The sequence below is a fragment of the Myodes glareolus genome, chromosome 18 (genome assembly GCF_982192425.1).
Source record: "Myodes glareolus chromosome 18, mMyoGla1.1, whole genome shotgun sequence".
Classification (NCBI taxonomy): domain Eukaryota; kingdom Metazoa; phylum Chordata; class Mammalia; order Rodentia; family Cricetidae; genus Myodes; species Myodes glareolus.
This window is the reverse complement of record NC_142043.1, coordinates 62,502,359-62,524,452: the sequence shown is the minus strand read 5'-3', so window position 1 is coordinate 62,524,452 and position 22,094 is coordinate 62,502,359. Positions and strand designations below refer to the sequence as shown.

The following is a 22,094-nucleotide window of genomic DNA, read 5'->3' as shown; positions in this document are numbered from 1 at the left end:
TGACACAGAGTAATGGGGAGATGAGGAGTAGCCCCCCAAACCCGGTGAGGAACCTGGCCACACACAGCAAAGATCTGAGGCTCGGGGCGTGCCCTGGTGTGTGGTGTCCTAGCTCCTCACCCACAGAGTATGGCTGGAGTTTGGGGGAGTTTCTGCCAATCTAGATGGTTCCCATGTGTCACTGTGACTGAACTGTGGGGTTCCAAACACGCTATAAGTATCACCATGTCATGTTCTCAAGGGTGTCTGTAAAAAGAGGCAGGGGCACCAGGGTATCGTCTGGGGACTGAAGCAATGCAGTGTGTGAGGAAGTAGACGCCAGTGCTCTCAGTGCCGTCCTTAGCTTCCCTTCCTCGGATGGCTGTTTAAATTGGGCCACATCCCCAGAAACACGTTCAGACATTACGGTGTGGCTCACTTTATTACACAAGGATATTGATAGCAGTTGGCATTGCAGGTTAGAGGAAATAAAGAAATTCCTGGGCAGAGTCCCTTGGAGCTCAACAGGCCTAGACTTGATGGTAGTTTTAACTGTAAACACAGCTGGCCACTGTAGGGAAGAGGGGGAGGGCTTCTGGTGCAAATCAAACATTCCCCAAAAGCCCCAGTGCCCCACCTGCACCAGCCCAGCTGTCGCCACAATCTTTTTCATTCGAGACAGCTTTCAAAGCTCACGGCCCAGCACCAGGTGGCAAATATAGACAAGTGAGCTACTGTGAGTGCAGTCACCTCTCCCAGCGGACACTCTGAGGGCCACATGCACCTGGGTTGCCCTTCTTCTGGGGCAGCTTTATTTTATGATAGAGATGTATGCTGTAGATGCTTTCAAATTCTAAGAGATAGTATTGACGTGAGAGCCAGCGGGAGGTCACGCCCGGGCTATTGGGTTTGCTAGGGCTGTCTGCAATTGGGGTATCCTGTTTCCTATAATTGTCAGGGTCCCTAAAGCCTCTCTATTTGTCCTGTATCAGAGTGGACACCATGGTGGGTCTGCTGGACATGGACCGTGTGAAGAGGTCGGGCTCCATGGAGCAGAGGCTGGTCTCCCTGGAGGAGCAGGTAGGTTGAGTTGGGGCCTGGTGGGATATTTGTGGTGTGGTAACACTGATACCAAGACCTTTGGGGAAGGATAATGGAGGTCTGAGAGAGCGGGGGTGGGTGAGAGGGAAAGGGAGAGAGGGGGAAAGAGAGAAATAGAGATAGAGACAGACACAGAGAAAGGGGGAAGAGAGAGAGGAAGAGGAAGAAGGAAAGGGAGAGAGAGGGAAAGAGATATAGAGACAGAGACAGGGACAGAGAAAAAGGAGAGGAGAGAGAGAGAAAATTTTCCATTATTCTCTAGAAAATTATACCCAAGCTTTTTTCCACTGAGCTTCCCCCGGGTTTGAACAGTGAGGTGCCCACATCAGTACACACTCCTGGCAGTCCCAGGATCCTTCTCTATTTGAGGCCATTTCTTAGACATGTCTTGGAACTATGCCTTAACTTTGCCTGAGGCCAAAGGACCAACCTCAGGTCCTCCTCCGAGGCTGCATGGCCGCACAGGGTGCCTGGGTCACTTGGGGAGTGAGGTCAGTCCTCCAGGTCATAAACCATATGCAACGTGGGCCACAGGTGTCAACTTAGTCTTTCTTGGGGCATGCCATCCAGGTAGCTCAGACGGCCAGAGCTTTGCAGTGGATCGTGACAACCCTGAAGGACAGTGGCTTGGGTTCAGAGGCAGGTGTGCTGACCCTGGGTGAGTAGATGGTCTCTCAATAGCTTGCTTTATTGATCTATATGGTTTTGAGTCTGAGGGATGGGTTGGCAGAAAAGGCGGTTATAGGGGTTTTGGCTGTAGCTACCTCGATGCCCTGTGGGGCCAGCTCTCACCTCTGCTTATGAGCTGAGCAAGTCTCTCCTAGCTTGAGCCATTACTGGACTCCTGGGGACAGCATGTCATGCCTCCTTGACCTCTTTTTTCACATCTTGCTATTGGAGGCAGGGAGCAGTTCCAGGGGACCGAACCTATCATGTTAGTCAAGGCATAGAAAGCAAAGCCTATTTCCTTAGAGGTGCAGCCATCAAGGAAATGGAAACAAATGGTCTTCCTTAGGTGTGGCTTCCCCGTAGGGAGCAAACTTGTCTTGATTAATTGGACAGGCCCTGTCACTCACTGCTGAGACATTTAAGTGTGGCTTCAGTGGTAGGCGTCTGCTAGGTGATGCTGACCTAACGTTTTGTCCTTCTCTGGCTGAGGACCCTGGGAATGGGACGTGGGGTCTCAGAGCTGGCATTCAAACACGTGTCTGTGTCTAGCATCCCAAAGGGCTTTTGATGAACCGGATGCTGAACTGAGTATCAGGAGGAAAGCAGAGGAGCCAGGAGATGGCTACCATGTGAACGCCCGGCACCTCCTCTACCCCAATGCCCGCATCATGCGCTTCCCTGTGCCCAACGAGAAGGTACCCTGGGAGGTGAGCGTAACTCTCTTATGTGAACTAACACAGGAGAGGCTTGACTTTGGGGGAGGAGGAGAGGTCCTCCCGTGTTCATAGTGGCCTCAACCCACTATAGCCTCTCTGGTCATCTGAGCATTAGATGAGGAAACTAAGCAAGGCGTGAGAGGTTCAATCACATGAGCCATACAGCCAACGTGTGGAAGAGCCTGGTGCGGTACCCTGGCCTTACAGAGTCATGGCACAGGGCTGCTTCTGTAGCTCCTCATGTCCCAGCTGTCCTGGGCCTCTCATCCCATCCACGCCTTCTTGTTCTTGACTCTTTGAGCAACTGCTACTGCCTTTTTGAGTGCTGGGTGTAAGAGAGAGACCCATACACAGAGATAATGGCACTGGGGAGTTCACCGGCTTGTCGTCGCAACCCCCAAGGTTTTCTCTCAGTTCTTCTGGAACATTCTAGCCTAAAGCTCCCTTCTTGCTTTCTCTTTTGTATGGAGGGTTTTTTTTTTCCTTCTAGGGACCCATGTAGTCCTGGTCCCACCCCCGGAAGGTTTAACATCACCCATTGCAATGCTCGCTGCAATGGGCTGATCCCATCGGCGTGTTCATCTAGAATTCTTCCTTAGCTCCCCAATGCGGGGGGATGCCTGTGCACACTTGGGGAGGGAATTTGGTCCTGGTTGGGTAGTGGCCTTGGCTGTAGCTGCTTTTGGACCCATTTGTAGCACCCAGGCCCCGCTTGCCTGGAAAAGCAACAAAACCCCAAGGATCCTACTTGCTTTGTTGCAGGCAGAGTTTCTGATCTACGATCCCCCATTTTACACAGTTGAGAAGAAGGACGTGGCCCTCACAGACCCTGTGGGAGAGTGAGTAGCCCCTGCTCCAGAGGAGCCCTAGAATTCACCTGGAGCAGGCCCAGGCAGGCTCTGCCTCATCTGCCCCAGAGACCCCAGGGCAGCCCTTTCTGTCCTGGACACAACTCATCCAGACAATGGGCATGACTTGTGGCCAGAGGTCCCTTACAAAGGAAAGACCTGGGCCACTGAATTTGAGCCACCCATAGAGGCCGAGTCCCTGTCCCTCTGTGTCTCTGCTCTGCCATAACCTTGCTCCTATTGGGACATGTCCTCTTCCTTGCCCCCAGCACGGCAGAGCCCCTGTCTAAGATCAGTTACAATGTCGTGGATGGACCAACGGACCGTCGCAGCTTCCATGGAGCCTATGTGGTCCAGTACGGGCTGCCCTTGTGAGTATGTCCAACCTTAGCTGGGATTAGTAAACTGGCCTTTGAGGAGAATTTGTTTCTGAGCAAGCTGGCATTTCTTTCTGGTAAAAGCAAATAAGAGAAAAGGAGACTTAACTTGTGTCGTTGAGAAGGCTCCCGGATCTACACTAGCTGGGTCCCAGGTGTGTGGGTCTTTTGGTACCTGGGGACTTTGTCTCATGCTTGATAAAGTGGGAATCACAGCCAAGCATGAGGAAAGCACTCTGCTGCCAGGTGCCAGGTGGTAACCCTGCCCAGCATCTGTGATGGGCTCGTTATGTGAAGACAGCAAGAGACCCATAAACACCACAGTGCTTCCAGATGTAGGATGTGGCCAGCAGGGGGAGCAGAGGATGCTGTGGTGCCTGAGGGAAGGAGGAGGCAGGTGGGTTTTGGACAATGAGAAAGAGTGGGCTATTGTCCCTGGAGCCAGAGGTTGGAGCAGCAGGGGAGAGGTAGCTTGAAATAGAACAGGGTTCTAGCCTGGGTGTCCTCATGGTGGAGCCATGATGGATGGGGGAAGAGTGCTTAGGAAGGAATGTCAGTTGTGGGATGAGTGACCGACCGCAAGGGAGAAGGAGCAATACTGAGGTGACAGGTGCATCCCTGTTGTCATGACAGCTATGTAGAAGCAGATAAGCAGGAAGGACCTGATAGGGCTCAGGGTGGTCCTGTGTTTGTGCACAGGTAGAGCAGAGGCATTGTGTGTCCCCTCCACCCTGTCACTTGTTAACTTACTCTTTGAGGCATGGTCTCTCAATGAGACCGGAGCTCACCAGTTGGTTGGACTGACCTGTCAGTGATCCTCCTGTCTCTGCTGCCCCTGAGAGCACAGGTGTGTGCTTCCATACTAACCTTATTTTACATGAATTTTGAGGATTTACATGGTCAACACTTTGCCTACTGAGTCATCTCCCAGCCCCAATAATTTTTATATAATAGCATACTTACATAGTTAGGACTCGAACTGCTTTTTAAATTATATTTCCCTGGACATAGTTTCCGTCTGTGAACTCATTGGCTACGTCTGTTTTATGTTGCCCCTAATAGAATACCAGAGACTAAGTAGGTTATGAAAAAGAAAGGTTGATTTTTTGGCTCATAGTTCTGGCCCAGCGTCAAGGGCTTGCATCCAAAGATGCCTTCTTGCTGATGGAGGCGGAGGAGGTGCAGGATGTCACCCAGCTAGGACCATCTGGGAGAGCAATCACTTCCTGAAGGCCCCACGTGCCCCCAGTGCCCCATGCATCTAACGATAGGGTGGATCTGATGTGAGCTTTGCTGGGGACAAGCGCAGATCATAAGGAAGCATTAGCCTCTTTTCTTCTCCACAGTAGTGTCTGAAGTGAGTGTTTCTCACTGAGCCACATAGCTGAAGTGGGGGGTGGGGCGGGGGAGGCCCATCCAAGGCGGAGGAGGTGCTGGGCCCGTCAGCTTTCCATCATTGCAAAACACCTAGGACAACCATCTGAGAGAAACAACTGTCACAGTGGCCTCAGTCTGAAAGTTTTTAGTACAGACTCAAGGTGGCTCTGGTGGCCCTGTGGGGGCGTAACCCCACCATGGCAGGGTGTGTGGAGAGTGCTACCTACTCTATTGCTGAGAAGCAAAAGAAAGGGAAAGAAAGCTGGGGTTCCTTTGTCACCTTAAAGGACATCTCAATGACCTAAAGCCTCCCACCAGGCCTCACCTCCAAAGGGCTCCACCTCCCAATAGCTCCATGCCGGTACCAACCCACTGGGTGGTGTGGGAACACCAGGACCTCAGCTGAGCAGTTAGAGATAGGGGAGGGAAGGGAGGGAGGACATCAGGGAGCAGTAGGAGCTGTGGAAGGAAGCAGAGCCCATCTACAGGGTGGCTCTTGCCAGGTGGCAAACGTGGAGTGGTGGACTGAGAGGGTCCTATGTGGTGGTGGCTGTGCCTGTCCTCCGGTGGCACAGGGGTGTGTCTCCCCCTGTTTTGTGTTGAAGTCATGAGACCCACCAATTCTTAGACCTGATTTGGAATGGGGTCCGGTGGAATGAGAGGAGGGGGAAGGGGTCCTAGCTCAATGAGAGGCCCCTGCGCTGCCTGCAATTAGCACTCTGTGCTCCCGGGGTACAGTGAGTCCTTGTGTCCACAGCCTGGTCCCCTCAGCCTGGCACAAGTGTAGTTACCCATCATTTGTGGCCACAGCCACTGGACATAGGCCTCTGAGTTTTTAACCCTATCTGTGGAGGAGGCTGGCCATGGTGACTGCACACTGACCAGAAGCCTTGGCTTTACCCTCTGGACATCTCAGAGGGGCCAGGACAGGTGGGCAGGAGCTGGCACACCATCCCTGCTGTGCCCATTGTGACTCGGCCCCACCTGCCCATGTCCCTACCCAGTTTCCCTCCTAATGCTGTCCTAATCTCTCTATCAAGTGTAGTGGCTAAGTTAATCCTTTCTAACCTAGGAACCCCATGGGCCGTACGGGGTTGCGCGGACGCGGGAGCCTCAGCTGGTTTGGGCCCAACCACACCCTGCAGCCGGTGGTTACTCGGTGAGCCCTATGCCTGACATCTATACTTTGGTTCCAAAGATACCCCCACCCCACGTGTTCTGAGGGCCTAGAGAATGGTCTTGGTGCTTGATACTCAGTGAAAGCCTGTGGAAAAACACAGACACATACCCTGTGCCCAACCGTCTCTGAGAAAGCTCAGGCTACCCTTTCCCCCCTGAAGGCTGCATACGTTTCTTCAGGTACTCCCTTAGCCCTACTAGAGGGCTGATCAAAACTGTTTAGAGCCTCTACTAAAGAGAAAAGTTATAGAAATGACAAAACCCACCCATGATCTCACTGAAATGTTAAGATTGGGAAGTTTTCCTACCAGGGGATGCGCCCCTATTCACATTCTTACACAGCCTTGTCCCCACACCCACATGTGCCACCCTCAAGCCTTTAACCACGTGATGTTTCCAACCCTGGGTCCCGCCTACCTTCTGGGCAGGTGCTGTCTGGCTGCACTTGGGGAATCCCCTGGGGATCCTAGCCTATGTCTCACTGAAGCCCAGCGAGGCACTAGGCTCTCAGGGACAGAGAGCTGTGGCCTTGGACAACTGGGTCAAAGGCTGAGGACAGACTTTCCTCCTGTGGCTTCTGTCTCTATTCTGCCTTGGAACTAGGTGCTTAGGGAAGAAGATGGGGAGGGGGCAGCAGAGGGGAGTGAAGAATGGGGGTGGTGGAGGTGGGAGTATTAGCTGTGGGGGATGCTGCCTCCAGGCCCAGTCAGTCCCTGCCAGCTGCTCTGCACAAGGGCACCCATGGCCCTGCAGTGTAAGTGGGTCCCCCATGTAGGTGGAAGAGGAATCAGGGTGGAGCCATCTGCCGGAAGAGTGTCAGGAAGATGCTGGAGGTGCTGGTGATGAAGCTGCCTCACTCCGAGCACTGGGCCTTGCCTGGGGTAAGCCGGCACCTTATCTGTCCATCCCACTCACTGCGTGTATAGTAGCCACTACAGTCACTGGCGGGGACAGTACCAGCCTCCCATTGCCCTGGATGAGCTGATATGGTACAGTGCTTCTTGAGAGCTCCCTCCTTGGCTTCCCCACAGGCTCACATCCCAGGCCAGGCTTCCCAGGGTGGCAGAGCTCAGTACTGGGACAGCTTAGTACTGGCTTAGACGTGGATTGCCTCTCCCCCTCTAGATTCTGAGTTGAGCCCTAAAGGTAGAAGAGTGCTATTTAAGGGTTAATGGTGGGGTGTTTCACAGGTCTTTGGTTCAAGAAGTCACTAGTTGTAGGACTGAAAGTGAGAGACCCTTTGGTAATGAATTGGGTGGGGTACAGAGGCCCAGGCCATTCATGCCAGTGTGATTCCTTTTTTCCCCCCAGATCAGTTTGTTCTGCTCCTCCCACCTCTAGATCCAGCTGATAGCAGGGCTCAGAAAGCCTTGTCCTGCCAGGAGAACCAAGTCTAGCCTGGCCCTGGCTGTGGCACGCAGTCTATCTGTCGATGCCCCTCCTCTGTCCCTATTCCTTGGGTCTGTGGTTTTCTCCACCTCAACTGCTGTTCTGCCCTTATGACATCTGTCTGTCCCATGGCTCAGAGGTTGCCTTGGTAGGAGAACATGTCCCTGTAGTGGCATAGAGCAGTGGTGTCAACCAGGATCTTCAGGCTAGAGGGTGAATTACAGGACCAGGGCAGTGTCTGGGCTTTCTGGGTGCTGAGAGCCTAGCAACAGGGACCAGGCAGAGGGGACCGAGGACAGGCAAACATTAGGATATGGTACCTGTCCGTCTCTGGTGCCAGGGTGGTGGGAAGTGGTGGGAGGGCTCAGTTGCCTTCATAGAGTCACAGTGGCTGTCTCTGCCCTCTTTAGCCCCACGCTCCTGCTCAGGCTCTGGATTGATGACGCGGGTGGTGGGTCTGGGCAGTGTCACACAGCCAGAGAGCTGATTCTAGACTGACAGATACTGCTGCCTTCAGCTTTTCAGGGGGCTGGCTGGCTGCCTACACCGGGCAGGTGGCCAGAAGAGATGGGTTCCTGGGTTGCCCGGGATCCATCCTGCATGCCTTGTTCACCGGCCTTCACCTCCTCTCTTCTCAGGGGTCTCGGGAGCCAGGGGAGATGCTGCCACGGAAGCTGAAACGGGTCCTCCGGCAAGATTTCTGGGTACCCTTCGAGACCTTGCTAGTGCAAGGTACAGAGGTAGGTCCCACTTCTTATGCATGGATCCCTGTGTGTTGAACTCCTGGGCTGAGTCCCTGCATGCCAATCAATGCCGTCCTGGATCCTTAGGCAGGGCTCAGATGCTTACTTCTTTACAGGACCCTCCACCTCCCCCCCTGCAGACAGACTCCGTGCACACAGATGTGCACGTTCCTGGTGGACATGGACCATGAACAGCCTATGACCTGCTTTTTCTCAGCAGCTGAGATGATGTGTTTAAGTCCAGATTTATGCATCCATCTCCCTCTTTGTCGGGACTAGCATATTCCTGCACATACTGTGATCAATCTCAGCAGCTCTCTGGGGGTAGTCCAGCTGTTCTGCATCTTAGAGAAACAACGGTGATGGCTGGTGAAGCCCACTGTTTCCTAGAGGCCACACAGTTTTGAATAGTATCATTGGCACGGTGCACTGGACACCACTGTCTTTTCTCTTACAATTTAAGTCATAAGTTCTTCTCTTAGCAGAGTAAAATTCATATATCGTGAACCTGGAGGGACTCCATGGACAAACAGGGACACACCCAGCAACAGGACCGAAATGCCTGCATCTCACCATCTTTGAGAAAGCCCAGGCTATCCTGCTTCCCATGGAGGCTGTTTAAGTTTCCTGGGCTCTCTCCTTAGCCCCTCCAGGGGGCTGACAGAGACTTAGTCTAGAATGAACAATTCCCTCACACTGATGAATTCCTAACACTCTGTGGCCACCATCCCTACCTATCTAGGCCCAGCATGTCTTGTCACCCCAAAAGAAGCGTCCGTGCCCTGGGGTGGCCACCTGCCTTTATCTCTAGGATAAAGCTGGTCTGAACTCATGTTTTGAAGCAGATGTGTGGCAGTGACCTCTGCTGTCTGGGTTCTCAAACAGGATCCTTGAGATGAGGACTCTGGATCCCCAGTGCAAGCAGTCAGGTCCTATGCTTGACTTGTGCCAGAGCCCAGTCGTGGGGTCAGGAGGCTGTGGGGCCTGAGACTGGCCAAGAAGAAAGCATGTAGTGGGCAACCTCAAGCAGGGGGGCAGGTCAGGGGGTTGAACAGCCAGCCAGCCATGTTTAGACCCTGGCCCAGGAGGCCCTCCCTGTGGATCTGAACTCTTCCACGGTGGCCTGGGGAGTCAGGGCCCCATCACTGGACCAGATAGCTCACCTCTATACCGGCCCCCAGGTGTATAAAGGGTATGTGGATGACCCAAGGAACACAGACAATGCCTGGATCGAGACGGTGGCTGTCAGCATCCATTTCCAGGGTCAGAACGATGTGGAACTGAAGAGGCTGGAAGAGGTACGAGCCCGGCCTCCACATGGTGGAATGTTCTGGACACGTCTCAGGGTCGTCCCAGTAGCGGTCTGCCTGGGGTCTTGACAAAGCTGCCCATGGATGGGGAGGCTGAGGCAGGTGCTCATCCTTGAGGGACCAAAGGGGGACCAGGGAGAGGTCAGAGAGCCACAGTAGGGGCCTGGACTACTGGATTGTGCTACAGGTGGTGAGGAGATACATTAGTTATTTTTCTGTGTATTGGTTACATTGCTGTGACCAAATGCTTGAGAGAAAGCAGCGTCAGGAAGGGTCTATCTTGACTCGCCGTTGTCCTGGCCGGGAAGTCATGGCAGCAGGAACACGAAGCAGCTGGCCACGCTGCACCTGCAGCCAGGAGAATGCTGGTGCTCAGCTCAACTTCCCCTCCTTATGTGTCCCAGGACTCCCTCTCAGGGAACGGTGCCATCCGCACTCAGAGGGGACCTTCCTTCCTTAGTTAATCCAATACACCCTCTCATAGACTTGCCTGGGGATTTGTTTCCAAGGCGATTCCAGATCCTGTCAAGTTGACCGTCGGTATTAACCACCATGAGAGGACTTGGGGATCGTGTTCAGAGAGAGGCTGGCATGGCCTTCTCCACTCCCTGTGTCCCCTTTATGGGACAGTTGTTCCCCTGGCATTGAGAGTCGTTCTTCCCTCCTGCTGATCTGGAGCCAGGGTGGCGAAGTCCCACTCTGTGAAACCCAGGTTGTCCTGGCAGGACAAAGGCCTCAGTAAGGTCACATTTCCTTCACTCACTTTGGTCTATGGGTCCCAACAGGGCCACCAACTTAGGCACCCAGAGCAGGTGATCCCACGTCATACAGTGAGCTGGCCATGGGCAGGAGGCAATCTCGTAGGCTGGTTGGTTGCCGGGTGGACATAGGCTGTTTGTCCTTGCAGAACCTGCACACCCACGATCCAAAGGCATCAAGCTGTGGCCTGCAGACGTCTACTGAATGGCAGGTGGTGGATAGGCGCATCCCCGTGTACGCAAACCACAAGACCATCCTCCAAAAAGTGGCCTCGCTGTTTGGAGCTCACTTCTGACTGTGGGTTCTGGTGGAAGCTTCAGGGGCAGGAGTGGCTATCCACCAATGCCCAACACTTGGACTGCTTTATCTTGGCCTGACTGGCAGGTTAGGGTACTGGGTTGGGGTGGCAGGTTGTGGTGCTGGGTTGGGTGACCACGGGGATCTTAACAAGTCCCCAGAAGTGGTGTCCTGAAAGTCACCTCTGCTACAAGAAGAAGACAGCATGAAGACAGAAGTGCATTCAGTGGCTCCTGGTGCCCATGTCCTCAGGTGCCATGCCTTGACTTGGGCTTTATGGGGCCCTGTCCAGCAAGATGCTGCCACTACCCATAATCCTGCTGGAAGTACTACCTCTGGGGCAGGCACTATCCCCTGGAGAGACTTCTGTCCTCATTGTGGGAGCCTTCCGTCCCAGGTAGATTGAGGCTGAGCCTCCTTCAGGAGAAGACACTATCCTCATGACTCCTGGCCAGTGCTGGGTCACAGGCATTGGGGGAGGCAGTGAGGACTTTGAGCTGGATGACTGCCATCCCTGGACTTCAGAAGTGCTCTTCTGGAAGCACTCAAACAGAGCATCCCTGGCTCCAGCTGACCTGCAGGCTACAGAAGGTACCAGAAGAAGACAGGGCATCATGTCATGGCCTCTAGAGGAATGTACTGTTGGGAATGCTAAGCTTTCTCTGACAGGTGGCCTATGACTCAGGGATTGGTACTGGCTACGAGATCAACTCACAGCTAGGGTAGGGGTGGGCAATGTTGGGGTTTAATGGGATGGGACAATAAAAATCTGGGTATGATCAATCTATCTAAAAAGTAGTCTTGGGAGAGTTCAGGACTCAACTTGCACCACCATGAACAGAAGAAAGCTTGTGAGTTCTGGCATGGCCAGGGCCTCTCCCAGACCTGGGGGGCACATCCTGAGCTGCTCTGAGCCAGTGGAGGCATCCTGATTCCCAGGAATGAAGCCTGGAAGCCCAAAGGGATGTGATCTGATTGAGGGTCTCTGGGAAGTGACAGGTAGCCCAGCAATGGTTGCTGTGTGATTCCATGGAAGCTGGGAGGATGCAGTTCTGGGAGGTTGTTCTTTTTTTCCAGTTCAGGCTTCAAAGCAAGGTAGAAAGACAGGAATTCTAGAGGATTCAGGAAGCCCTCGAGATCCAGGAATCCTGAGAGATCTAGGAATTCTGGGAGAAACAAGGATTCCAGTGGCACACAGGAGGCTCTGTACTGTTGAGAAAGAATATCTTAAAGAAAATTGGCTCTGCTCTGACTGGCTTCATCACCCCTTGGCCACCCTGTGTCCTAAAACCGAGTCACTGCATGCACTGCTAGCACAAAGGCAAAGTGAGGGGTGTGGGGTGAGCATATTGGAGCAAAACAAACCCATCACGTGTCCATCATCTGGAAGATGAAGGTCATTTTTTCCTTCAAGGGTACCTCCACAATGACAACACCCCCCTCCCATTGAATCCCACCTCTTGAAGGTCCAACCACCTTCCAGCAGTACCATGTTAGGGACCAAGCCTCCAATGTTCAAGCTGTGAACCCAAATACCTAGGTCCAAGAAGGTAGGCAATGAGGAAACCCAGGAGATGAGGAAACAAAGATGTGTGGAGAGACTGCATGGAACCTTTCTTGTTCCCAGCTGTCCTTTAAAACGAGACCCAGACCAAACAGCTGCAGTCTAGCTGAAATGCTGACTCAGTTTCTCTGGATTCCCCATAGCCCATCTTTTGTCTTTGGGACCCATCACACTGAGGTAGACCAGTTGTCTTCTTAGCTTCCTCTGCCTGCAGCAGTGACTCAGACTTCTGCTGTCTGTAGTGATCTTTTCACTGTCGAGCATCCTGTCGTTCTAGACAGTGTATTCAGTTTGAGTTTGTCTGTTGACTTCTCACAGCTTCATGAGGGGACTCACTGGGTAGGACATTACCAGAACAGGGCTGAACCCTTCTCGAAGGGTAGCTACTGTCTTTCTGATCACTAAAGACATGATGACTTTAGTGTATTGACTAGTCATTGTAAACTTGACTGGACTTAGAATCGTCTAGAAGATGGGCGAGCACCTCTAGACAATCCTGTGAGAGTATTTCTAGAGGAGTTTAACTGAGGCAGGAAGACCCAGCCCTGGGTATACGCTGAATAAAAGAGGGAAGTCAGCTGAATGCTACCATTCAGTCATTTTGCTTTCTAGTCCTCTAAGATGGGAGTAAGCAAGTCTTGAACAAATCCTGCCTTCTGGGCTATGGATGAACGCCTGCTGCCACGCCTTCCCCACCAGGAGGGTAGCCTCAAACTGTTAATCAGAATAAATCTTCCTGTCAGTCGCTTGTCATATTGTTCCCCAATGAGCAGAACAACCAGCGCACTAGGCCACATAGACGCTTTCTCCGCTGTAGAGTTATCAGCTTTCCCTTTGGAGTTGATTGGTTTTGAGAGGTGCATCAACACTGTGGGACCCTGAAGGAAGTGGCTTGAAATAGAAAACCCTACTATGTGAAGAGGAAGACAGAAGGGGATGTCCTACCCTAACTTAACCAAAAGGAAGCAGGCATGGCTGTATTAATGGCATACAAGGGGGATTTCCAAGAATACACAGGCAATTCACAGTGATAATAGGGTCAGTGAGTCAAGAATACACATGGTCAGAGCATATGGGTTCGAAATGAGCGAAAGAGACACTGGTGGCTCTGGGGAGACGGTTCAGTTGGTAACACACTTGCTGTACAAGCATGAAAAACTGAGTTTAGATCCCCAGCACCCATGTCAAAAGAGTTATCACAGCATCTTGTACCTGTAACTCAGTGCTGGGAAAGGCAGAGATAGGAGGATTGCTGGGGCTTGTTGGCCAGCTGGGCTAGTCAAACTGGTGAGCACTGGATTAAGTGAGAGACACTGGAGGAAGGCACTCAACATCAACTTGCGGTCTACATCTGTATACTCTTGTGTCCACACACACCTTCATACATACACTACACCACACACACACACACACACACACACACACATACACACGAAAAGCAGACTAATTTACAATTTTTAATTTTTTTAACATTTTGTTTTAGCTGGGAAGTGGTGGTACACTCCTTTAATACTAGCACTCAGAAGCAGAGGAGGAGGATTTGTGAGTTCAAGGCTAGCTTACTCTATAGAGCAAGTTCCAGGACAGTCAGGAAGAGAAACCCTGTTTTGAAAAAAACCAACCAAACCAAACAAACCCATTTTATTTATTATTGTGCTATGTGTGCGCATGCATGTGCATGCGTGTGTGCACCACAGCACATGTGGAGGCCAGAGGACAACTTTGTAGAGTCAGTTCTCTCTACTTTTGGGGGATTCTGAGATCTGAACTCAGGTCATCGGGCTTCAGTAGGTGCCTTCACCAACTGGGCCATCTTGATGACCCTAATCTACAATTACATCATGATGACCCTAATCTACAATTACAACTAGGGATTCAGTCCCCACAAATCAGTAACTTTTAGAGCAAGTTGGGGAGTTGATAATTCCAGAAGCTTCTCTGTAACGTAGCCAGCGGTTTCCACCCCACAGGCACAGAACACCCCTGTGAGCAATAGAACGGGTTTTCAGACTGCACACAAGTCATCTCCAGATTCTGGACCATAAATGGGTCTCAGTAAAATTAAGAGGACCTGAAACATAGACTATATCTTCTGACAATGGATCTACTTAAATTAGTAATAATAGAAAGATTGCTGGAAATTTTCCAAACATCTGGAATTTGAACGACATACTGTTAAACCCATGGATCAAACAAGAAATAGAGAGGCTGATGAGATGGCTCGGGGGGAAAAGCATCCTTGCTGCCAAGCCCGAGGACCCAGGTGTGACCCCTAGGACCTCATGGTGGAAAGAGAGACTCTGCTTCTCTAAGCTGTTCTCTGACCTCCACACTCTTGGGTGGTATTTGCCTGGTCATACGGACACAATAAATATTCATTTTAAAAAGTAGAATGAGAGGTTATAGAGTATTTAAAACTTGATGATAATAAAAAATAGTCCAAGTTCTGGGAAGCAACTGAAACAGGATGAGAGGGGAGTGCCTCTGCTGGAAAAGGAAGCAGAGTCTGGGAGCTTGGCCCCTAGTTGAGGAAACTAGAAAGGGAAGAGACGGCTAAACACATGGGAGCAAAGGCCAGAAGAAAGTTCAGAGTATGAATCAGTGGGGGAAGAGAAACCACTTAAGCCCAAAATTGTTCCAAGTTGATCAACCAGTACATGTCTGTCCTGAATTATCAGAGAGAAAGTGCAGGGCACTGAAGGAGTCAGCCATGAGAGCAGTGCCAATCCCGTACGTTTCGTGGACACTGGAAGGGTTATAGGACAGTGAAAAGGTTAAAGGTCATTTATGTGACAGCTCAGATGAGATGGAAACTTCCTTGAGGAATAGAAAACATCAGGCTAAGGGGAAAAACTCAGCACTTGTGAATGTGCTAAATAATTCTACTGCATACAAAGACGGTGACATCATGCGTAAGGGTGCTTTATCCCCAAACAGAGGCCACTTTAACACTTGAAGATCAATTGCTATAATCCCATGTTACCAGGCTTGTGAAAACAAAATCCAACATCCACTCCTGCTTAAAAAGATATTCTCAGTAAGCTAGAGAAAGGACTGTCTTCTTTACGTGCAGAAAAAACCGGGCTGTCCATATCTCATGTCTCACGCCATGCTCCCAGATCAGCTCCAAGCCCAGACTCACATGCAGATCTGGACATCTGTAAACTTTGTCTAAGGCAAAGACATCTCACATATAACCCCCCAAATCATAATCCTCCAAAGAAAGAAAATCGCTAAGTTAGACTCCCTCAAAATTAAAAACCAGCTGTGGGAAAAACTGTCAAGAGAATGGAGAGACAGTCGGCACAGACTGAGGAACAACATTTACAAACCATGCGTCTGAGATGGGGGTTTTCAAAAAAACTCTCACAGTTCAAAACGAAAGAAAACAAACATCTAAAAGAAGAGCGATGGAGCGCGTACAAGAAACACCATGAACCTCTGGGTTGACACAGACCCACACCACAGGTCAAGCCGCCACTCCACACCCAGAGTGTCTCCGATGACAGCTACCGGCCCATTAGGTACCATTGCCGTGTTTCTGTGTTGTCAGTGGGGTATGACATGAAACCAGAAGTCAAACACTGCTCGTATTCATCAAGGCTGCTGCACCCTGCTTCCATTGTCATTCCGTTACAGCCCCAGATCAAAATCCAGCTGAATAGGTGAGCAGACGCAGAAACCCGCACACTGGACCTAGGAACTGCCCCGAGAGCCACTCAGCATGTTGAGCCTCGAAATAAGGAGGCCTATGTGATAGGAGGCCATTTATAGACCTCCTCGGAAATGCAGACTACTGTCCGAGGAAGGTAGGTGACAAGGGTGATAATAGGGTCGGAGCTGAGGATCAGGTCCCAGGGCGACGCCCCTGTCCACCTTCCTAGGGTGCCACCACTTTGGATTTGGGATTTGGGGTGAGAGACGTCAATCAGGCGGTGAGAACGCTCAGGGCCGGGCTTGGCCACGTGGCACGCCTCGGACACGCCCCTTACCAATGCCCTAGAAAACCGACAGCTAAACCCTTTCTTGCCATCTCAGGGCCTCACCCAGAGTCCGCCCCCGTCAGATCAGTTCAACTACCAAGCCCCGCCCATCACACGGAACTCCGCCCACAACCTTGCGCACCCTTCCTCAGTCTCCGCTCTTTATGTTCTGGCTCCATCTTCTATCGTTTTTTATGAACTCTGTTCAGCCTTTCCTTATGCAATCCTCATCCCCTACCACCCAGATCCTTCCACTTAAGGCTTAAGCTCTCCTCAAACACAACTCTCCCCTACCCAGCCCCTCCTCCAACAAGCCCCTCCCATCGAGCAAGGACCGCCCCCAGAGACCACGCCCCCAACACTCAGGCCACGCCCTTACCTGACACTTCTCACCCACAAAGGACTCCGCCCTGTCCCCCGATGCACACAACATCAACACCCCTATCTGGGCACCTTCTCACCGGCCCCACCCCTATAGCAAGGCCCTTCTCCGCCCGGCCCCTCCCATCAAGGCCCCGCCCCAACCACGCGAAACCCCGCCCCTCTGGCCTCACCCCTCTTATTCCAGACCCTGCCGCCACGCAGCCCCTTCTCTTGCCGGCCCCTCCCTTATCTCGAAGGCCCCCACCCCTCCCTCCCTGGCTTGCCAGCCTCTTCCCTCTACTGGCCGCTGGGTGGGCGCGGGGCGGGTCGCCGCGGTGCTGGGAGGGCTTTGGTCGGGCTCCGGAAAGCTCGGAAGGCTCAGAGCAGCCACGGCCGCTCAGGTAAAGCCCCTATCCTACCCGCCCGCGTGGCTTCCTATCCGCGGAGCTCCGGTGTCCCGGCCCTGCCACCCTGCTCTCTGTCGCCGCTCCCCGCCCAGCCCGGCCGCACGCAGGGGGCTGCTTTTCCTCTCCGCTGCCCCCAGCGCCGCGGGCAAGGAGCTGCTGCCTGGGGGCTCCCGGCGAGCTCTACTGATAACCGCAGTCTTTAAGGTGTCACAGGTAGCCGAGTGCTCAGGGACAAATGGGCCGGGCGGGCGCAAGAGACCACCTGCCCCCTCCCTACCTGGCTGGCACAGATCGGGAGGAAAGCCCTCCGCCAGCACTTGCCTGGAGTTGGGGGAGGGGAGAGAGAGAGAGATGGATCTGTGGGCCTACGCCCAGACTTGGGTCCCCAGCTATGGGTGAGTGACAAGGGCTCGGACAGGGTTCTGTAGCCACCTCGCTAGGGCCGGTCTCCAGCTAGCGGTCAGCCCTAGTTGTCTTTTTTAGCTGGGAGATGCTTCTCTGGGTGGCCCTTGGGAATCTTCCAGAGTAAGTTACAAAGCAGGTATGTTTGATAGCCGGCAACCCTGACTCAAACCTGATGTGTCTATGACGCCTTTCCTCCCCGGTTCTGTCCTCCCAGACAGACGGTAATGGGCAGTGTTAGTCACCCTGACCTCTCTTTCTCTTTTTCTTGTAGACCTGAGACCATTAGGCTCTTCTGTAAGTGAGGACACAGAGTTTGTGTTGGATGACTGCCTGCAACGCGGAGAAGGACACTCACCGGCAAATCCCAGTAGAGAAGCACTACCTGGGTCAGGTGGAGGCAAAATGGGCCCCAGGGGCAGGCAGAGCCCCTTATCCCCACTGGCCCCCTCGCAGGGGTCTTGTTTCTTCATCCTCTTCTGCTTGCGCTTAGGTGCCTCCTGCCCACAGGCCTGCCAGTGCCCTGACCATGCTGGGGCTGTGGCTGTCCACTGCAGTTCAAGAGGCCTGCAGGAGATCCCTAGGGACATCCCAGCGGACACGGTGCTTCTGAAGCTAGATGCCAACAGAATCTCCCGAGTCCCCAACGGAGCCTTCCAGAACCTGCCCCAGCTGAGGGAGCTGGACCTGTCCCATAATGCCATCGAGGCCATAGGGCCTGCAGCCTTCTCAGGTCTGGCTGGAGGCCTGCGGCTTCTGGATCTTTCCCACAATCGCATCCGAAGAATTCCAAAGGATGCACTGGGCAAGTTGAGTGCCAAGATCCGCCTGTCCCACAATCCTCTGCACTGTGAGTGTGCCCTGCAGGAGGCCCTGTGGGAGCTGAAACTGGACCCTGACTCTGTGGATGAAATTGCCTGCCACACCTCGGCCCAGGAGCAGTTCGTGGGGAAGCCGCTGATCCAGGTCTTGGACTCAGGTGCCAGCTTTTGCAGTACCCACCGAAAGACCACCGACGTGGCCATGCTGGTCACCATGTTCTGCTGGTTCACCATGGTGATCGCCTATGTGGTGTACTACGTGCGCCACAACCAGGAGGATGCCAGACGACACCTGGAGTACCTGAAGTCCTTGCCTAGCGCGCCAGTCTCCAAGGATCCTCTCAGCCCTGTGCCCTAGCGTCTGCCTCTGGCGGGCCACTGAGCCTGGCTGCCCTGGTTTCTGCACCAGGTGGAGGTGATGGTGCTCTTGTGTTCCCAGGGAGGTGCACTCCAGCTGCTTCTGCATGGCCCCAAAAGCACTTCCACTGGCATTTGGTCCCTGCAGCCACTGCCTACCCAGTAGGGGATTTGCCCATCTTACTGGGTAGGTAAACTGAGGTTTAGAGGTATGGAACACTTTGCCGGAGCCGGATTCAGCTGGCACCTAAACCCAGGCTGCTCGTGGTGTAGGTCTGAGACTCCTTTGATCTCGCTGCCAATCTTTTCCACGCGGTGCTGTGGGAAGTGAATATTTGCACACACAAGGATGGGGCCCTGGTGGGGAGGATGATTGCAGCTCTGTCAATCAGAGGCATCAGCAGCGTTGCCGCTGGGGAACGGCTCTCTCTGTTTACTCTTGCCCTCCCAGTCTATTGGAACACAGAGATGCTGCCCTTTCCCAGAGCAAAGCACTGGCAATCTAGGCCTTTCAAAAGAGGTCAGTGCAAAGTCCAGCCTGCACTGACTTGTACTGACCTTTGTTCTGGGAGTGTCCGAGTTGCCCTTGTGCCAAAATTTCAGTCCCTTGAGGGGGAGAAAATGGGGAAAGATGAGAAAGGTCCAACATGGGCTTACCGTGGCAGTGCCCGCTGCCAGACAACTTATGGCCCTCCCCTGCTTCTGCCACTCCCATCTGTGCCTGGCCAGTGGAAGCCTGTCAATCACAGTGGCTCCTGTGCCTTGCTTTTCTACTGCCAATATCTAAAGCAGCTTTTTCAAAGGAGGAGGGACTGGTGTTGAGGTTTCCATGCCAATCAACAGGATGCTGCTTTTCTCTAGTAACAAGAACTTTCTCCTTTCACCTCGCTGAAATCCCAGAGTTACTTCATTAATCAATTTTCTTACCTATATTACTTCATGTTCAGGGGTAGATATTACAGCCACCTACTTGACTAACTTCCAGTTTTATTATTTACTGTCTTTTTGTATAAGTGTTTTTATCTTAAGCTTTGTTGAGTCCTTGGGAGAAGCAAATGAGTGTAGATTATGTGGATGCTGAATGTCGTCAGGTCTAGCCACCTTTTCAAGCAGAAATTGGTGATGGCTTTTTTTTCTCTTGGGAAATTCTCTTGTGATCCTCAGGGACAAGGTGAGACTGAGTGTGGGGCCTGGCCTGGCTTGGTTTTAGCATCACTGTGGCCCACAGTTATGTCACCACAAGCCGTGGTACCTGGGGCCACATGACTATCAGCTGCAGAAGTACATGAGAAAGACAAAGAAACACTCATGAGCTTCCCCCTACTGCTGAGTGCTCACACTTGCGTGGCCATGGGACCACCATGCCCAGCATGTACAGTATAAGAGGAGTGTTAATCTGGAACCTTGGATGAGCTCAGATCATGATCACCATTCCCCCACCTCACTGGGCCAAGCTACACTGTCTGCAGGGCTACAGGGGTCAGGCCCTGGCAGGGGTCAGGCCCTGGCAGGGGTCAGGCCCTGGCAGGGGCGAGTAGCACCATTTCCATTCTGGTGAGAATTGGAACCGTGAGGCAGCCTTCTTAGTGACCCCAGGCACTGGTGTGACTGCTGTCTGGCCCACATGGCACAGACATGACCAACACATGGTGTCCGCTTAGGTGTTCAGCGGAGGCAGGCACTGAGGGCAGAGTGGCCTGAACCTGGAAGGTTCTGTCCCAAGGAGAAGAGGCTAAAAAGCCAGCGCTGAGGGCTTGAATTAAAGACCGGGTGCTATCCTGATGCTGGGATGGTGCCGAAGGGGCTGTGTCTGTCCCATGAACAGGGACACCTCTAGCCTGGCAGCGACTCCGGGAGGTGCTGCTGGAGAGGATATGGCTTGCATGCCTCTTGTTGGGTGTTATGATGTGTGGTGCAGGGAGGGTCTCTGCTTCTAAGCTGTTGTCACAACCTAGATGGTAGCTGGGCCCCTACAGCCCTTCCACCTGTGTCAGGAGCCTGCCACTGTCCCCCAGGTCTGTCCCATTGACATGACCAGGTCAGGAAGGAGAATGGATGGAGGCTGGGTGGGGGAGGTCAGCACCCCAGAGGTCTTCTGTTGTTCTTGTCCCAGAATCACCAGTGGGCCCTTTAGATCCACAGGGGTAGGACTCCTTCCCAGGCTGCTCAACTCACTGCCAGACTCAACATGCTGCCCTCAGCCTAGGACACGGCCCTACCTGGTTGTGCATCCACAGGGCCCCTGCACAGCTCCTGCAGGAAAGAGAAGGCAGGGAACAGTCTACTTGTGTGGAGCCTGGAAGGACATGCCCCCTGCTCCTGTGAGGAGAACCCCAGAGACCTCAGCACCCTCCTGCTCATCCAGGCTTCCAACCCTACTTCTTTGGAGTCCCATCTTCCCAGCCATGTCATTCCCTGTCCTTGCTTTTCCCTGCCAGGACCAGCTCACAAGATAAGGGTATGAGGCCGGACTCCCTGATGGAGACTTACAGGGGGAGGGGTGCATTGAAATGTTCTTTCTCCCTGGATCCCACCTTCTTCACCATCCTTCAGTCCTTGAATGAGATGTTCTTCCTCCCCAACCCTGCACAGACCCTCTAGATCCTAGACACTCTGGGTCAGCCCCATTTCTGTGCCCCTCCCCCGACTCTGGAAGGTGGGGCCTTGTCACACAAACAGAGGTGCCCAAATGTTCCTTAGGCACAGTGGGTGGTTTATGCCACATACCTTCATGTTGCCCCCCCCCCCTTCAGTATAAACTCATTGTCCACTGGCCCCGCTGGGCCTTTTCCTTCCCACTAGTCACTCATGGTTTCTACGACACGGTTCTAAACTGAATTCCTTGGGTGGGGTCAGAGGTAGACTGAGATGTAGTGTTCTGGACCCGTGGCAACCCTCAGCCATGCAGAAACCTGAGGATGGCTTCTGAGTTGTCTTTCCTGGAAGCCCAGTCCTGAACCTGATCTGTCCCCTTCTCAGCTTTTTTTTTTTTCTGTGAACCCCTTTCTGTGGACCCCCAATAAAGCTCTTTGTGCTGAAAGCCACCGACAGGGCTTGTGTCTTCAACTCCGGCCGATGCCTGTCCCTCACAGCCCTGTCAGAATCTGCAGGTCCTCACAGCTGGGAGGGCATCTCCAGCTAATTGTTAGAGCTGCTTCATGATGGTAACTAAGTTCCCAGGAATTCTGGGAGCCAGCGTGCACCATGGCCCCTTCAAGAGGACCACGTTGAGGCACTGCGCCAAGGATGTGGTAAACACTACATGTCATAATTCCACCCTCACACCCTAGGATATGCTCACTATTTGGCAGCATACCACCGGGGAAGTGTCTGGTGTGGCCTCCAGGCCGGGCCAGCAGCACCTGGATCGTCACAGTGCAGGTGCTCCCACACACTGTGCAGGTGCTCCCACACACGGTGCAGGTGCACCACCGGTTTACAAGCCACCCTAGG

The 22,094-nt window shown here is 52.9% G+C and overlaps 2 protein-coding genes and 2 non-coding genes across 13 annotated transcripts in view; all 4 read left to right on the top strand.

The window, feature by feature from the left end:
- Trpm2 (transient receptor potential cation channel subfamily M member 2) overlaps positions 1-11,527 on the top strand; it is a 46,169-nt gene extending 34,642 nt beyond the window's left edge. For all 8 annotated transcript variants that reach the window (XM_087898324.1, XM_087898320.1, XM_087898327.1 and 5 more), the window contains 10 exons: positions 972-1,063; positions 1,655-1,738; positions 2,299-2,456; positions 3,228-3,304; positions 3,583-3,684; positions 6,140-6,226; positions 7,022-7,127; positions 8,274-8,375; positions 9,560-9,676; positions 10,596-11,527. In XM_087898324.1, the coding sequence (XP_087754450.1) occupies positions 972-1,063; positions 1,655-1,738; positions 2,299-2,456; positions 3,228-3,304; positions 3,583-3,684; positions 6,140-6,226; positions 7,022-7,127; positions 8,274-8,375; positions 9,560-9,676; positions 10,596-10,742 (1,072 nt within the window). In that variant the 3' untranslated portion in view covers positions 10,743-11,527. The remainder of the gene's footprint in view (positions 1-971; positions 1,064-1,654; positions 1,739-2,298; positions 2,457-3,227; positions 3,305-3,582; positions 3,685-6,139; positions 6,227-7,021; positions 7,128-8,273; positions 8,376-9,559; positions 9,677-10,595) is intronic.
- Positions 7,081-7,138, top strand: LOC148119184 (Z6 small nucleolar RNA). Its single transcript, XR_015735547.1, has one exon. It is a non-coding gene; the product is annotated as a Z6 small nucleolar RNA (small nucleolar RNA).
- LOC125411598 (Z6 small nucleolar RNA) lies at positions 8,242-8,317 on the top strand. Its single transcript, XR_007235360.1, has one exon. It is a non-coding gene; the product is annotated as a Z6 small nucleolar RNA (small nucleolar RNA).
- Positions 11,528-16,878: 5,351 nt separating the features above from the next.
- On the top strand, positions 16,879-21,685 carry Lrrc3 (leucine rich repeat containing 3). 3 transcript variants are annotated; one of them, XR_015735494.1, is made up of 3 exons: positions 17,032-17,055; positions 17,738-20,125; positions 20,160-21,685. XR_015735494.1 is itself a non-coding variant. In XM_087898318.1 (2 exons), the coding sequence occupies exon 2, from the start codon at positions 17,869-17,871 to the stop codon at positions 18,640-18,642; it is 774 nt and encodes a 257-aa protein (XP_087754444.1). In that variant the 5' UTR covers positions 16,879-17,055; positions 17,738-17,868; the 3' UTR covers positions 18,643-21,685. The 3 variants fall into 3 exon arrangements, 2 of the variants coding, with proteins under 2 accessions (XP_087754444.1, XP_048307309.3); XM_087898318.1 differs by having other exon boundaries at positions 16,879-17,055; positions 17,738-21,685; XM_048451352.3 differs by lacking the exon at positions 17,032-17,055 and adding an exon at positions 17,135-17,274 and having other exon boundaries at positions 17,738-21,685.
- The last annotated feature ends 409 nt before the right edge of the window (positions 21,686-22,094 follow it).

Bases quoted from the DNA above. Each gene is read 5' to 3' on its own strand.
- Lrrc3 (XM_087898318.1), top strand. From the start codon at position 17,869: ATGGGCCCCAGGGGCAGGCAGAGCCCCTTATCCCCACTGGCCCCCTCG.